This window comes from Gouania willdenowi, unplaced genomic scaffold, assembly GCF_900634775.1.
Source record: "Gouania willdenowi unplaced genomic scaffold, fGouWil2.1 scaffold_312_arrow_ctg1, whole genome shotgun sequence".
Taxonomy (NCBI): Eukaryota; Metazoa; Chordata; class Actinopteri; order Blenniiformes; family Gobiesocidae; genus Gouania; species Gouania willdenowi.
The window spans coordinates 134739-153437 of NW_021145073.1; the positions used below are offsets into that span (position 1 = coordinate 134739).

At 37.0% G+C, this 18699-nt stretch overlaps 1 protein-coding gene across 1 annotated transcript; it reads left to right on the plus strand.

Annotated features, from left to right (window-relative positions):
- Nucleotides 1–9550: 9550 nt before the first annotated feature.
- LOC114459438 (serine/threonine-protein kinase pdik1l-B-like) lies at nt 9551–18222 on the plus strand. The gene is given in 7 exon segments (XM_028441694.1): nt 9551–9695; nt 10516–11211; nt 14673–14802; nt 14805–14840; nt 14843–14863; nt 14866–14913; nt 16740–18222. Coding segments are annotated over 6 exon segments (1170 nt in total). The 5' UTR covers nt 9551–9695; nt 10516–10527; the 3' UTR covers nt 16991–18222.
- Nucleotides 18223–18699: the final 477 nt, after the last annotated feature.

Below are 18699 nucleotides of genomic sequence, written 5' to 3' on the forward strand. Positions count from 1 at the left end.
TTGGTTCCCCTAACCCCTAACCCCTACCCCTACCCCTAACCCCTAACCCCTACCCCTAACCCCTAACCCCTAACCCCTAACCCTAACCCTAAACCCTAACCCTTGGTTCCCCTAACCCCTAACCCTAACCCCTAACCCCTAACCCCTATCCCTAACCCCTAACCCTAACCCTAACCCTAACCCCTAACCCTAACTCTACCTAACCCCACTAGATTCTCCACCTAACCCAAAAATGCCAACATAGCTCCAAAATTGTCATAATTTAGCAAACAACACTTAATGACAGCATTATGTATAAAACATTGTGTTCCCAAACACTGATATATCTACTCAAATAGAAGTATTGTTACTTGATTGAAAATTTACTTACGTACAAGTAAGTCATACATCAAATACTATACTATACTATAAAGTTACTATAGTTACTTATTATTGTTGGTAATAAATCTTGGTACGGGTCCCTTACATACAATAAACATCTCATGTAGAAACTTAAAAGGAAGAAACACAATCTAACACAAATAAAGGTTTGTCAAAATGTTATTATATAATATAATATCATATAATATAACATAATATGTAGAAATCACAACCTGAACCATAGAAAGTGGCTTTGCACTAACATCTGAATTATGTTCAATGTGCTTCATAAAGTAGAAAATATAATCGCAAAAAATCCTAATTTTCTCAGCAATGGTTAGTTGTAGAAATGTAACAAATTATGTATTTTAAAACGTACTGAAGTACAAGAAAAAATACTGATTTATAAATATACAAAAAAATGTACAAGTACTAATTAAAGCAACTCATTTCCAGTGATATGAGAACTTTACTTTCACTTTGTGGTGATGACGGTGATGTTAGCAGAGACAGAAGTAACTAATGACCTGCTACGATGTCACCATGGAGACGCTCCTCTGCTTTGAGACGCCAAGAAAATGAGTTTAAGTAGAAGTGACAGGACAATGTAATCAAAGGCTTATCAGCAGCAGAAACATGGCCGGGATTTTACAACCACGGAAAGTCATTACAACGACAAATATTTCATCTTTTCTTACAATAAACTGAAAGTAAACAGATTGACGGGGCTTACCACCAACGCCATGTGTAGAACTTTTACTCATTTATTATTCTAACTACAAGCAGACACCAGCTGTGTTAATAGAATACCTGTAGAATAAAGTTATAGACATAGCTCATAGATTCATAAATGTACTAATTATGCTTTTCACTTCTGGAATAAAGCATGAACGTGTGTTTATGAGTAGATTTTTTAATGCTGGAAAAACAATGATTTATACTCAAAATAAGTGCAATGTAGGATCAATGTTGGATCCAATCAGTTCTTTGAATGGCCTGGAAAACAGATGAGATTACCATGGGATATTATTATTAGTGCAACTGGATTAATAAAAGTATCTAATTAATTAGACTTTGTAGTGAATTCATCTAAACAAATGGCCTAATAATATTTGAAGGAATGTTTTTCCAATTTAAATGGATTGTGTTGTGGTCTGTGCATCAGTATTATGGGTATACCAGGAACTCATGAAAGGCTGTTTGGAATGAAAAAAGAGATTAACTGCATTCATTTTTAATTAAGTAATGGCTATTAATGCGATAAAGTCCCAGCCCTAGATATTATACAGTTAACAACTCCTTGTCGTCTTCTTTTACTGCTAGTGAACGATAATAAAAGTCGTCCCTTGGGTGCGTGAACGTATCTGATGCTTAGTTTTTTGCCCCATTAGCTCTTCTCCACCTCTGGTTTGTTCTTCCTGATTAAAGGTCGTTTGTCTTCTCCATCATCGCTGATACTTTATCCTTCAAAAACACACTGAAGTGTTTCATTCATACACTGATGAAGCTCATTCACTGGTGCATGTCGTGATGAACACAGAATGACTTCCATCACATCGTACACTCAGCGTTAGATACGACGCACAAAACAAGAGCCTCATCAGAGCTTCATTTGTCCCAGCGTCAGCTCCTGATTGGTTCTCTCAGCGTTGAAGGATTTCACCTGAAAACACAAAGGAACAGGTGGAAATAAACAGTTGTGTGATCGTTGCTGTGAGCAAAGTAAAGACAGTTCATTTCTAAATCAGTTATTTTAGTACGTTTTAAACTAAGTCATTATTACATTTCTACAGTTTTAAAATCATCAACAGACATTGTAAAACTACAAAAAATAACAACAATCAAATGCATCACATCATAGTCGACCAATCAGATTAAACGTAATGTACGGCATCAAAACAGTATTGAACGGAGGTTATTTTCTCAGTTTTAGAATTAATAAATGTATCTATAATTAGTGCCTGAGGATTTTATTATTTTGAATTGAATTAATTTGTGTTATTTTATTTAAAAATGTATTTTATTCAGATGCCTTTGTGGAAAATAAATGAACATCTTTTTAAGTTGATGTTTACTGTATGTTAGGAAAGATTTATTACCAACAATAAACATGGGGGTGAAAGTAACTATAGTAACTTTTAATTATATAATTACTTTTTACTTGTATTTGAGTATTTTATATATAACTTACTTGTATTTGAGTAAATATATCAGTAATAAATGATTTAAACACCACATTTGTTTGATGATGTCAGTGTTTTCCATGTCACTCGATGCTAAGAAAAGGAATTGTTTTGCTCCTTAAAATATATCAAAGGCTAAAGTCAAAGTCTAAGGAACTCCGTGACTTTATTTACTAAAGATGGAACAGAATGAGCAGAAATCCATGTATGTTCTAAAGATATCACAAAGCTGAAATATGACAGGGTTGTGTTGAGGAAAATGACGTCTTTAAAACATTTCCTCCAGGGATCGTAAATCTACTTTTTTTTACGCTTAAATGTGAACAATCTGTTGTTCACATGCAATAAAATGTGTCTGAAGAAAACAAAACTATTAAACATCTGCATGATGAATAAAATGTCAGTGTGGTTCCATCATAACGTTCGTCTTTCATCCTAAAGTTCAGTCGTTGACGTTGAGCCGTTCTCTCTACGGTGAAGTGTGAATGCTGGTCCTGGACCTGTGTGAGCTCTGATAGTGATGGATGAATCTGGAGCCGTAGACGGAGCCTTTGGTGAGGCTGAGATAAGGAGCTGCTCCAGGCCTGTGTGTCATTGATATCTCTGCCATCCACCAGCTGTCCTGTCCACACACACACACACACACACACACACACACGTCTGCCCTGCTGACAACAGGCAGTGATTAGTTTAATGATGAGGACCAGGAGCCACGTCATAAGGAAACCCTGCAGCAGTAAACGTTTAACGCTTCATAACTGTCTGTTTCCTATGGAATTCTAACACAGCCCATGACTTATAGTGACCCAGGCCATTCTAATAATCTATCTATTTTTATTTGTACATCACTTTTCATACTTAATTTTCATATTTCAACCCCATACTGTGCAGCAATTTCAATCAAATTGTCTTTCCGACACTTTTTGAGCTGCAACATCGTGGGATTAGCAACAAAACTATACACAGTAAAAGTCATCTTTCATTTATTTGTTTTTCATTTATTTGTTTTTTTTGAGCAGGGACAAAAAAATCTTAGTGTACAGGAAACAATCAGAGACGTTCAAAATAATAGATAAGATCCACGTACACATAACTGTAATAATATATCTGCTGAAAAGGGAGGGACTTATTTAATCCCACCCCAATAAGTCGTCATGTTACTTCCATCTGTTTGGACTTTTAGAAATACACGGTATACGTTACTAAACAGACTAACTAGTAATCAGTAACTAAGATATACAAGAATACAAAACAAAACACCAACAATTGTGATACATGTCATTTATTTCATCATTCTTCTCAGCAATATTTAACAGTTGTGACGCTCCGAGTGCTGAAAACACACCTGGATAACGTCAAACAATCAAATTAAAGCCAAGTAGACGAGTTATTTTGTTTGAATGGTTTATTCGTCACAGACGAAGACGAACACTTCCTGGGTGGAGAAGGTGAGGACGTGGAGGTTGGGCCAAATAAATAAAACAAAAACAATCCAGAGCCTTTCAAACTCTAACTCAAACAAACACAAATCCTGACTGATTTAAGGAGACGCTAAAACGTACTAACGTAATGTTTCTATTCTGTCTCTGTTATTGTAAGTACTGCAAAAAATGACTTTAGTTTATATTAAATGTTAGGATTAGATTGTTATGTTATGTCATTTTGGAAGAGGTCTTAGAGATGAATGATTCTCATCTTTTCCCACGTCTTCAAATAAACAATGTTTTTCTATTTCCATAAGAGTCAAACAACATGCTAGGCTTTAATTAAAAACGTTAGCTAACAGTATATTACTACAGGAACACAGTTAATTCATACTCAACACAAGAGAAACAATGTACAAAAATCAAAATAAAGCAAAAAAATTATAAACCAAAAGGCTGTTAGTGTGAACATAATTAGTGGTCAAGAAGCCTGTACTACGACACTGGATAACTTCTTATGAGGCTAAATTACCATGGAGACTTATGCCCCGCCTCCTGACCAATCAGATCTCTTGTAAAATGAGCTGCCCTTTGTTAGAAGATCCTATGTGCTGTAGTTCCTGAGATATCGGAAGCTGAAAATGGAGGAAAAATAAGGACACACCCCCCTCACTAAATTATGAATATTTCAAAAAGTATTCATCAGATCAAACTAAACATTTACAGTGTGAATATTGAATAATTATGGAACAATTGGTAGAAATTTCAGATTTTTGAGACCAAAGTGTGTGATATTAGTTGAAATGACATAGAATGAATGTAGTAGAGTGAGAACCACGTCAACCGTACGTGTTTTAAAAGGAAGGATTTGAGTTTTTCCTGGAATATTAATGAACATGCAGCGTTTTTATTGCGTGAGAGTGAAACCAAAGCAGTTCCATTGCTAATAAAAGTGAGCTTTGATCAGTGAAATAAACAAGGATTAGAAACATGAATAAGCCTCCATGGAGAATTGTGTGATTGGAAAAGAAAACAGCCGCGTCACACGATTGAGGATGTAAACAGTATCAAAGTCTAAATAAGGTTCATTTATTCTGAGAAGATGAAAAAAGGAAATGTGCAGATGTGTGTCAACCAAACATGACAAATATTTATCGCCTCCGGGAAAAACGTCAAGAAGAGATAAAGTGCTTTGGGAAGGCGAAACATTTTCTGTTTTTTAATGTTATTTTGTGTATTAAATGGTGTATATTAATAAGATTTATTTTCAAAAATACACTCGTTATTTGATCTTCAGTGCAACACGTGGACGAGGATTTTCCTAAATTTTTGGTGGCATTGAACAGGATTTAATGTGTGAGGATGATCACAGTTAAAACTACAGCAACAGTAAATGTACATAAACTTTACCACTTAATGTCACATTACTAACACGGAGTTCCTCAAGGCTCTGTGCTTGGTCCCCTCCTCTTTATTCCATTTTATTTCTGATTAAAACAAGGATTTCCATCTTTAAGATGACTATAATAATAATAATAATAAACGTTCCTGGATAACAGTGGATATTATTCAGATGAATAAATAAATGTGGTTATCACAGATTCATAGAACAATAGACCATCATTTTACTGACTTTATGGATGGACCCCAAAAATCTCTCCTTTATTCCCCCTTATAGATGGTCCTGTCTCCACATGACTGTTCTTCAATGTTCATGTCTGTGTTCAACCACCTTCAGCTACAGTGGGGGTCCCTGCTCTATGGAACCTTTATTTTGGAGGGTCCCCGCTCTCTGAGACCTTTATTTTGGAGGGTCCCCGCTCTCTGGGACCTTTATTTTGGAGGGTCCCCGCTCTCTGGGACCTTTATTTTGGAGGGTCCCCGCTCTCTGGGACCTTTATTTTGGAGGGTCCCTGCTCTCTGGGACCTTTATTTTGGAGGGTCCCCGCTCTCTGGAACCTTTATTTTGGAGGGTCCCCGCTCTCTGGAACCTTTATTTTGGAGGGTCCCCCACTCTCTGGAACCTTTATTTTGGAGGGTCCCCGCTCTCTGGGACCTTTATTTTGGAGGGTCCCCGCTCTCTGGGACCTTCATTTTGGAGGGTCCCTGCTCTCTGGGACCTTTATTTTGGAGGGTCCCCGCTCTCTGGAACCTTTATTTTGGAGGGTCGTGGGCCTGAAAAGGTTGAGAACCACCGGTTTATACATTGCTCTGTTATACGTCACTGAACTGTTTTGCTACATAATGGTCAATATCACAATCTTTTACAATATTTTCACATCAGCGATCTTCATTGCTTTCTGCCATAGATGGAGTCTACGACGATATGAGGTGAAACAGGAAGTAGTTTGGACATTCAGAGCTCCGTGAGGGCTCATTGAAATAATCACTGATTTGAGTCGCCTAATATTGTCTGTGATAATAAAGCCATTTGCACTCAGGAGACCACATCTCCAAAAGCCATTGTTCCTATAAGAAACACCTAAAGGCCTGAATCTGCATAAAATAACTGAAAATGTTGATTTAATGGCTATAAACCAACCTATGTTTTCACCTCCTGTATTAAAGACGTGATGTTTTTCAGCCTCCAGTGGTTTGAAGGTTGTAACAATCATGGTTAGGATCAAAGAGTTCATCTAAGTTAAAACAGCTTGGGGCGACGCCGACTGCTCCTCACATCAGATCTGCTCCCACTCTCATATTTTACTGCTCCGCTGCACAATTAAAGCCACTGGTGTGTAACGGAGAGGACCGGAGCTGCTTTATGGTGACCAGCAGATTCTACCTGTCAACGCACGACAAAGTGTCATCAACGGTAGGATGACAGGAAGTTGGCCAAGAACTCATCTATGCTCTACTGTCTTTGATTTTCTATAGTAAACAATGTAGGATATTATGAACACACCTAGAGGAGCGTCTCACCTGTGGGGATGGAACACATGCACTTTCATAAAAACAATAACTTTATACAGAGAGATTCATTGTTGAAAACATATTGATCCAGTTAGATTGATTAAACAGTGATCAGCCAATCACAGACAGACATTTGACAAAAGTAAACAAAGAGTTAACGCTGAGTAAAGTGACATAAAATGTTACAAAATTGTGGCAAACAATAGTGAAAAAGGGGAAAAAATGGTGTTTATTGGGCAAAATGTAGTTTATTTGGATGAAAAGTGTCAAAAAGAACAAGTGCAGAAATGGACAAAATTGAGGAAAATGGGATATTTATTGACAAAAGGAAGCAAAGATCTAAAAATATTTTTTTTTTGGAGAAAGTGAAAAAATATAAAACAGTTGTTTGAAATTGTGTGTGGTGTTTTTATTTGGAAAAAGAAAAACAATTATTTCTATGAAATTAAATCATCCATCCATCCATTTTCAGACCTGCTTTGTCCTATTTCAGGGCGGTGGGGGTCTGCTGGTGCCTATCTCAGGCTCACACTGGGCACTAGGCAGGGGGTACACCCTGGACAGGGCGCCAGTCCATCTCAGGGCAACACACACACACACGCACGCACGCACACACACACACACACACACACACACACACACACACACACACACACACACACACCACACACACACACACACACGCACACACACACACACACACACACACACACACACACACACAATCAGTCGTGGTCATTTTAGATTCTCCAATCAACAGTCTTGTTTTTGGATTGTGGGAGGAGCCTGAGTACCAGGAGGAAACCTACGCAGCACGGGGAGAACATGCACACTCCACACAGAAAGGACCATGTGTCCACCCCAGGGCTTGAAGTCAGGACCTTCTTGTTGTGAGGCAGACGTGCTAACCACTACGCCACCGTGCTCCCATAAATAAATACATTTTTCTTTATTCAAATATATAGTTTTAAGGAGTCATTTTAAAAAAAAAATATTATTACTAGATTTTTCAGAAAACCCCATTTTATTTCCAGGCGTCCCCACATGGGGTCACGACCCCAGGATTGAAAAACCCTGAGATAATTACCTAAGGCTGTCCAAGGTGAGTCATCAGCATAAACAGGAGGTTGGCCTTAACTGTTCAGAGAGTAAAGATAGATCTGACTAATAAAAAACTCATTATTAATCTGAAAATAAATTAATATAACGATGAAACGCAGTGATAGATGAATAGATAGATGAGCAAATAAAAATGCTTTTGACTTTTGTTGAGCGAGAGCTCAGGATTAAATGCAAAGGTTTTGACCTCAATTAAGAAAATAATGACTCTATCACCTCAGAATGGGTCGTCCTGTAATTAGCAATTAGCATCTGAAGCTCCCGCTGAGACCCCATCATACTGAAAACACTCAAGATTTAACTGGAGTTCCTCCTGAAATCAATGCCTGGTTGAATTTATCGGGACATCCGACTCGTTGGATGCATCTGAACCAAATCTATACATCAGCAGCAGATATGTGTCAGAGCCATGAGATACGCTAATAGAATAAAGGACATTTACGTCAAGATAAAAAACAAATGAAGTGTGAACGGATCCATCTTTCTGAAATAATGACGAGCTCTCCTGATTGGCTGATAGAAAGCTATGGATCACATGGGCACACACACACACACACACACACACACACACACACACAAAGGCACTCTCATCTTTCCCGGTATGTGCTTCAGCAAAGATGAATCATCATATTTCCTTTTCTGTTCTCACTAAAGAAGAACAACTCTCTGCGGTCCTCCAGCTAAAAACAGAATAATGCTGCAGTAGGTACTCAAAGTGCATGTGTCCAAGTCTGTTTTGTTCAGAAAGTCTTTTGTGATCAAGTGGAACTTCAGCAAAAGCATAAAAAACTTTGCTGGAGCTTTTTCCACATTATGTTATTTTTTTTACTCCTTTTCCTTTAGCTGATTTACAGAGTGTCTCATGTGTAGCAGCTGCTCACGGATACAACACAATAATAATCACAATAAGTGAGTTATACAACAGTTTTCTGACCAAGTAATTTGATTGGACAACAGACGTTGCTCACACTTTGACCAGCTACTTCTTCCACCGACATCGACTATGTTGGGGGGGATAAATGTATTGATTGTAAAATATACAGAATATATCATAACAGAATCCAGACTCTGTGTGTGATGGTCTGCAGTTTGTTAATCTCACATTTCAAATCCACAGAAGCTCCAAACACAGCTGCTCACTTCATAAACACCAGGTTAAAGAGTCAAATCTTTGACCTGAATCTAAACACACAAAACGACTCGTCTGCATTAAACTTGGTGAACTGTACTCTCTGTAAACATTAAATAATAACAATAATTATCCAAATTATTGGAATTTTATTTTATGAGTGACTTTTAATCGATGATGGCTTTATTTTTATATAATCTGTTTAGTTTTCATTGTAAAGTTACTGTGACGTAACAAACGCGTGATGTCACTGAAACGTATCCAATCAGCTTCCTTATCTTTAGCCTGTGGGTCTGCTTCGTTGTTTGAAACGTACAGCGAATACAAACCGCTGCTTGATTTGGACCAATCACAGCGTACGTTGGAGTTTCTGTAGCCAATCACAGAACAAGATACAGGAAGCGCGCGACGCTGCGAAACCAGACGCGGAAGTGTGTGTTACTCGTTTTTTATAGTTTTTATTGTTTGTTTTTTGATCAAACACGTTGTTTTTGTTGTGTAGCACACAGCGCAGATACAGTATAGCACAATAACTGGTTGTTGACGGTAAAAGTAGAAGATTAACGGGTGAGTTTTCCAGCTTTGTGTTACTTTAGTGAGTTTTTAAAGTAGTGGGAACGGACACAGTCTTTATTTCAGTTTTACTGTTAATGTTTTAAATGTTTACATAAATATTAGCTTTTAGGGTAAATTAAAACTTATCAATACAAAAAGTGACAAAGTCAAAATGTTTGTTTATTAGAGAACACAGATCTATTGAACCGAGGTTAAAGTATTGCTACTTTAAAATATTTTATTAATAAAAGATGTGGAAAATTGTTAGATATACAAAACAAATTTAGAAACAAAAAAACATTTATTCTATAAGTGTGAAATAGTTCAATCTATATGGAAATCTCTATGATTTACTGTTTCTACAGATATAAACAATGATTTTCTGGTCATTTAGAAAATATTCAATTTGCCATTTGATCAATACTTTAATTATAATATAATATTATTTACACAAACGCAGATATGCTGAATGCCTCCTTCATTGTCTGATTCAAAATCAGAGATTATGTTGTTTGTTGTTTGATAAAATTGAAAATGTCTATTCAAGAAAATTAAAATTAGATACAATTTGATACTTAGGTTAAATTTATATAATAAAAGTTTTGTTATTTAATTTTTTCTCTGTGTTTTGGTTGTTGAACTGTATTTAGTTCATGTTTGTAGATGTTGTGCATTGATGTATATTATATAACCTAGGAAGTTGTTGCATGTTCTCTTGTTTGTTAACAATAATAATAATGATAATAAAGTATTGGCTCCTGTTAGCTTCAATGCATCAATAACGTACAGATCTGAACTCTATTCCTGTTTCCTGTTGTGTTTTATTGATCAGCTCCGTGAGGAGATGGAGGAGCTCTACACGTTGGAGCGGGAGGTGGGACGGGGCAGCTACGGGGTGGTCTTTGAGGGTCACATGACCAAAACGGGCCACAGGGTGGCCATCAAACGGCTGCCCTGCGACAGCCCCGAGGGCGTGGAGCTGTACCTGCAGGAGCTGTGGGCCATGAGGGCCACGGCTAAGAACCACATTAACGTCATCGCCCTCCACAGCTGCCTACTGCAGACCGGACCCCGGACCCTGAAGCGTCTCAGGGCGGGGGCGCTGCCTCTGCGTCTGGTGGAGAGCGTGTTAAAGGGGGGTGTGGTTGGAGAACAGAACCAGGGTGGGTCCAACACCCAGAGGAGCAACGGGTTGTCCTCTAGACTCCAGGACCGGACCAACACGGTCCAGGACCAGACCCCTCAGAGGCCTCCAAACAGAGGCAGGAAGAGGTCAGCTCAGAGGGAGGGGGAGGCCCAGTGTGGGTCCCCACGCTGCCTGGCCCTGTGGCTGGTGATGGAGTTCTGTGATGGGGGAGACCTGAACCAGTACCTGCTCTCCAGACCTCCTGATGCCCAGAGGAACCACAGCGTGGTTCTCCAGCTGTGCAGCGCCGTGTCCTTCCTGCACAGCCTGGGCATCACCCACCGGGACCTGAAACCTGACAACGTGCTGGTGTGTGTGACCCCACAGGGCCCCGTCGTTAAGGTGGGAGGAGCTTAACAATTCTTTACCTTTGACTGAGTTAGTGAAGAAATCTCTTTTGTTTTAAACCCAAAGCTTGTTTCCTCATCTGCTCTTTTAAATTTAAACTCCTTAAAGAAATACTGGAGGCCCGGGGCCCTAATATGGCCCTTTAGAGCCTCTAATGTGGCCCGCAAGAGATAGTGAAGACAATAATGGGTCAACATATGTGACATTAGGTGTAAAAGTGGTAGAAAGGGTTTATTAGTGCTGAACATGTCTGGAAAGGGGAAAAAAAATATGCAGAAAAGTCATTAAAATATGATGTAGAAGTGTCAGAAATGTGAGAAATGGAGCAAAAATACATTAAAAGGAGCAAAAATATGGCAAGAAAAAGTGATGAAAATATGTTAAAATATGGTGAGTTGTAGAAAAAGGGTAAAAATAAGTTAAAATGGGTTCAAATTGTTCAGAAAATATTCTTAGTTTTTTGAAGGCATCAGGGGACCCCCTCAGTAGTGTCTCACGACCCCAAGGTTGAGAACCACTGCTTCAGAGCGTCCAATGTGGGCCACAGGAGAAAGTAAAAATATAAAAGGAAACATAACTCATTGTGTAAATGACCTGCTATATTAAACCGCTCCTTTGTGTATTTTTATGGTCATTTTAAACGTCTTTCAGTCGTTTTGTGTATTTTTTGGTAAATTTGTTTTTTGGATTTTTGTTCTCTCATTGTGTATTTTTTTGAGTTGTTCTTTTGTGTATTTCTCCATTTGTTTGTAAGTTTTTGTAGTTTTGTTTTTTTTTGTTTATTGTACTTTTATGTATTTTTGTCATCCCATTGTTTATTTATTCTTCTTTGTGTATTTTGTTGTCCTATAAATTTTGCTGTTCTTTTGTGTAATTTTGGAGTCGTTTTGTGTAATTTTCAATGAATGTTGTTTATATCCATATTTTTCTCTTTTTTGTCCCTTTGTTGTTTTATGTATTTTTGTCGTCCCATTGTGCATTTTTGTTTCTCTTTTTGTGTATTTCTCTGTTCATTTGTGTTTTTGTGGTAAAATTGTGTAATTTTTTGCTGTCATTTTGTGCGTTTTCTTTCGGTGGACATTATTTTAGCCTGTGTGGTATTTAGGAGTGTTTTTCTGGTCTGTTTTTATTTGAATTAAAATATATATTTATTATATTGAGGTCTAAATGTACTTCATATCGTCCAGCCCTAGCTCAGAATGTAGATGAGCCGCTTTCTGACAGAATCCTCATTCTTTCTAATAAATGTTAAATGTGTTGACCTGAACAGGTGGCGCTGTCATCATAAAGGCGTCGGCATTAGGGAACGTCTCTTCTCTTACACTGGGGGGGGGGGTGAGGGGGTCTGTGTCCATTCTCATTTCTCAGCTGCATGCTGGGAATAAATGTGAAAAGGGATCACATTAGTTTTATTTCATAATCACTCAGTAAGTGTGAGCAGCTGGACGTGGTGGAGTAATGGCTTCTATTCATCCTCTAGTATTCAGCCCACGTTTCTAATGCTCACACCAACCTTTGTTACATGTGGAATACAACACATACTGTACACTATCTAGTGACAATAAATACATTATACTTATCATAGAAACATCAAACCTATCAATTAGGAACGAGGAATAACGCTTTGATTTTCCGGCTAAGAAAAAACACAGTGCAGCGTAGGGAACATGTGTCCAACTTAAGGCGCGGGGGCCAAGTTCGGCCCTTTAGAGGAGTGTTTTTCAACCTCATCTTTTCATTGAAAAAAATCCAACAGAAATGTTAAAAAATGAAACTTTGTAGCCTATATGCAGCTCAGGTCTGAACCAGAACAAAGAGGTCAGAACACATTACACTGGCTCCCAGTCAGCCTCAGAGGAGACTGTAAAGTTCTGCTGCTGGTTATAAATGTGTGAATGGGTTTGGTCCAGAATACATCAGTGAGATGTTAGTCAGGTATGAACCCAGCAGGTCTCTGAGATCTATGGACACAGGTCAGATAGTGGAGCCCAGAGCTCACAGTAACCATGGTGATGCTGTGTTTAGTTGTTATGCTGCAAAGAAGTGGAACAAACTGCAGCAGAGCTGAAGTCAGCATCACATGTGAACATTTTTAAATCAAAGTTAAAGGAACTTTTTTTCTCTACTGGGTATGATTGAGAGAGATTTATGGTCATGTTGATGATGTCATGATGATTTTACTGATGATTTTAATTGATTTTACTGATGATTTTAATTGATTTTACTGATGATTTTAATGTTCTTATTGATTTTAAACAATTGAATGTTTTTATCATGTAAAGCACATTGAGTTGCCTTGTGTATGAAATGCGCTATACAAATAAATTTGCCTTGCCTATATTAATAGTTTACAGTCATTTTTATCAAAGTGTCTTGAATACAAAAAACAACAAACTTTTATATTTTACGTACTTGATACATGTTGAGGGAGGGATATGATATAAGTGAGATATGATATATATTACTATTATTATTATTATACATAAAAATATTATTATTTCAAAATGTTTTTTGACCAATTGGTGAAACAGAATAATTTCCCACGGCACATCTGACGATCTCTCATGGCCAACAAGTGTGCTTTAGAGCATCCAGTGTGTAAAATTATTAAAGGAAACATGACACATTGTTTAAATAACCAACTAATATCATTCAACATATTTTATATTTCTAAATACACAAATTAAATCAAACTCCACATCATAATCAGCATAGGGGATTAAAATCACAGCGTGGGGGATTAAAATCACAGCGTAGAGGATTAAAATCACAGCGTGGGGGATTAAAATCACAGCGTAGAGGATTAAAATCACAGCGTAGAGGATTAAAATCACAGCGTGGGGGATTAAAATCACAGCGTGAGGGATTAAAATCACAGCGTAGAGGATTAAAATCACAGCGTGGGGGATTAAAATCACAGCGTAGAGGATTAAAATCACAGCGTAGAGGATTAAAATCACAGCGTAGAGGATTAAAATCACAGCGTGGGGGATTAAAATCACAGCGTAGAGGATTAAAATCACAGCGTAGAGGATTAAAATCACAGCGTAGAGGATTAAAATCACAGCGTGGGGGATTAAAATCACAGCGTGAGGGATTAAAATCACAGCGTGGGGGATTAAAATCACAGCGTAGAGGATTAAAATCACAGCGTGGGGGATTAAAATCACAGCGTGGGGGATTAAAATCACAGCGTGGGGGTCCCTGACGCTCAGCTGCGCTGGAGAGAAATTTGGTTGTTGTTTTAAATGAACAGTTTTAGATTCATTTTTACATTTTTAAATGTTTGTTCTTTAAAGAAATCTACGTAATAATGAAATAATCCACCTTCCTGCTGATGATTTCCTAACATTGATTTAATTTTGCACTAATGCTAAAGCTCTTTAGTTTTAATCCCTGTTTTAACATTAAAACCTCTGCAGATGTTTATTATCTAATCACTTGGTTTGGTGCAGGTGGCTGATTTTGGTCTGAGTAAGATGAGCGGAGGAGGAGGAGGAGGAGGCGGAGCTGTGGACAGCGGCCTGACGCGGCAGCATTTCTCCTCAACCTGTGGTTCAGACTTCTACATGGCCCCTGAGGTGTGGGGGGTCTGAGCTACACGGACCAGGCTGACATCTTCTCCCTGGGGTGATGTTCTGGGCCGTCCTGAGAGGATCACCTTCCTGGAAGAGGGCAGCAGCCAGGAGCAGCTGGGTGAGCTAACGTGGCTAACGACGGGATAAGATGATGATGATGATGATGATGATGATGATGAGTGGTTGAGTTTGGCCAAGTGGGTCAATGACGATCCACTTCATTAAGGAGCCTGATATTAAAAATGTCAGTAGCTATAAATCATTTATTCATCAGGTATTAAAGGAACAATGATGGATGTAAAGGATGAGTGATGACCAGCATCATATATACTGTATATATATGTACATATAACACACAGTGATTGTGTTCATATTTACCGTCACACAATATTATATATATATATATATTTATTTATTTAGGACAAAAAAACTAAAGTCATGTTCTGAAAGTGGAAAAATGCTGTTTTTTCTTTATTTAAAATCAGTCCCAACACGACACAGAAATGCCTCACATGCATATTTATAGTTAATATCATATTTATTTATACACATCTGAACATTATTTATTGGTAATACATTGAACACATTTTTTTTATTTACATTATTACTACACGTACGCTTTAACTTAAAAAACATTGGTTCTTGTGTCAAATATTGGAATTGAGTCCCACCACTAATATTTATATATATATATATATATATATATACTGGTAATAATCAGAGGCAGGGTATTCATCCTAATATTCAACCCTTTTTTTTTTTGGACAGAAAAGGTAATAATGAGTGAGTGCAGGGTGAGACTCTGACGTCTGCTTTTATTTTCTATTATTGTGGAGTTTAGTCGTTGATGCTTTATTACGCTGAGGGAAACAAACAAAGATCATTACAAATAATTTATTTTATTTATTACAATGTTTTTTAGATTTCAACAAACGGTGATATGTATATACTGTATCTAGGGATGAACGATGACATTTTTTATCCAATAACAGAAACTAATATTTTCATAATTCCACGTCTGATATTTATATTAAAACCTAATATTGACCGATAATATGCTGAGAATCAATAGTTTAGCATTAGCATTAGCATTAGCTCCAGTGCATCATCACGATATCTTCTTTGTCCTTAAATAATGGAAAGTCGTTAAATTGTCAGAAAATGATCAATGACCAATTAAAGTTATTAAAGCTGGGTTAGAAATGATTAGTATGTTAATTATTCTGATCATTAGTCAAAACGTTTGATTAAGTCTGATAATAAAACACTGATCTGATCAAACTTTCACCACTAATAAGTGCTTATAAATACTATATATACTGTAATTATTCTTTATAAGTTATAATTATTAAAATTAACTTAACATTTCATTAAATTACCATTATTACTGCACCTTATAAATTAAAAAACATCTTATACATCATATTAATAACTGATAATATGTGCTTATTAACTGTTCCTACTGTATTTTTATAAATACTTTATATCATCTTATAAATGCTTATTAACTTTTAATATAATACTTATTAACAGTTGATTTGTGTTTATTAAGCATTAATTATCCATTATTACAGTATATTTAGTATTTTTAAATGTTAACGAGTATCTCATAAGCGCTCATTATTACGCATTAATTAACCATTATTACAGTACTTTAATATTAAGTGTTACCAATTTTTCAATTTCAATTCCGTCTTCAATTACAATTCAATTACAATGACTGCATTTTTTTTTCTTTATTAAAACTACAATGATAATTTTTCCTCTGAGTCAAATATAATCATAATTACTTAGTCTTTAATAAATAAGCCTTATTAAAGTGAACCTTCCTGTTGCGTTAGCATTCTGTTAGCATCTGTAATGCTAATGGGTCTGTTTGACTGGAGATGTTTCTGTTTGTTCTCCTGGTTTGTGATTGGTGGGTGGTTGCTGGTTCCCTTCCAGGGGCGTATGTGTGTAAGGGCCGCTCAGGCTGGCTCCTCCCTCTGGGGGAGGCCCTGTGGGAGAACCCCCACCTCCAGCTCTGCATCCCCATGAAGAGTAAGAGAGCCCCCCCACTGCCGCCCCCCCCCAGCCCGGCCATGTGCACGCTGCTGCTGGACATGCTGGCCCCCCACCCCGACGCCCGCCCCTCAGCTCAGCAACTGGAGCACAGAGTGAAAGAGTGGCTGTCCGCTGTGACGGACCCCCACTGAGCACTGTGTGTGTGCGTGTGTGTGTGTGTGTGTGTGTGTGTGTGTGTGTGTGTATGTGTGTGTGTGTGTGTGTGTGTGTGTGTGTGTGTGTGTGTGTGTGTGTGTGTGTGTGTGTGTGTGCGTGTGTGTGTGTGTGTGTGTTTTCTGCTGATGCTGAGTCGTCTCTAACATTAAAAATCCATTTCCTTCGCCTCACGTCACTGCTGCTGTTTATGATTAAATGCAGATAAAAGCCTGGAGATGATGTTCTGTGTGTGTGTGTGTGTGTGTGTTATATTTTTTATTTTTGAAACACAAATATCTTAATTGTTTTCATTCTGTGCTGATTTCTAATCTATGATAACGTATTATGTCCCCATGACAATATAGAGAAATCTGAGCACTACGAGATTAATGACGTCGTTATTTTATGAGAATAAAGTTGTAATATTTCAAGAAAAAAAATCTAAATTTTTACAAGAGTAAAATTGTAATTTTATTAAAGTTATAATATTTCAAGAATAAAGTCATGACTTTGTGATTTTAATCTTGAAGAATTACAACTTCAATCTCATGAAATTACGATTTTATTAAAATACGTCTTTATTCTCATAAAAATTCAACCTTATTCTCTAAATATTATGACTTTATTCTTGTAGTGCCCAGATTTGTATTTTATTTTAATGTGTCCCTAATTTGTCGTCGTATTTTTCTACTTAAAATGTATTTTTATATCTGTAAATGAGCTAATGCTAAGATGCAGTAATGATGTGTTGTTTAGCTTTGATGTTAGCATGAAACAAAGTGTTGTATGTGCACATTTATTTAGTAAAGCTAAAACTTAACTTCAGATTTGTTTTAAGTGTATGTAGCAGTGCTAAAGTGGCTAATCAGATGCTAAGGACAGTGTGATGCTAACGGTAGCATTGTGGGTAGCTAGCGCTATATATTGTAACGTTAATGGTATCTAGGCTTTTAAAAAGGTTAATGTTTTTACCAAAGAATTCAGTATAAAGTCTTATTAAAATCTTTGCTAATGCTAACAGTCGTTTGGGATGACAAAGCAAATTATTTTCTAAACATTGTTTTACTTGAATATGCTTGATTTGTTTCAATATTTCCGTTTTATGTATAAATGTGAGTTTTAAAGAGAAATAGTTGTAAAGTTGAGTTAAAGTGAGAATGAGCTGATGTAAGGAGCTAGCATGGCGGCGCTATGACTAACGACGGCTAATGGACAGGATATTAAAGCTGCGGTCACATTCACGCCGTGTCATCCGTCTTAGTCCCTGAACTCGTTTGTTGGGTTTTTCATGAGTTGATGTGAAAAATGAGTGTTTTAGGTGTAAAGTGAACAAACAGCGCTTTGTATAAAGTAAATAAAATAAAAATGAAACAATTGTCATTGTTCTGTGGTTATTGATGAGTCATTCATGTTAGTGACACGTGAGCGGAAAGAGAAAATATCAACCATATTTTCACAATGTTGCAAAAAACCCACAAGATACACAGTCGTCCTAATCAATGCAAGTATTGGTATTAATATTTTTGCTGTGGGTGTCTGAGCCTTTTTCTGTCTGTATGCAACCAGGAAGTTTATTATTATTATTATTATAGTCATCTTAAAGATGGAAATCTTTGTTTTAATCACTAATAAAATGGTTCAAAGGTGGTGAAATGTTATTTTAAAAAACACAGAAAATAGTTAAAACTTGGATAAAAACTGTTAA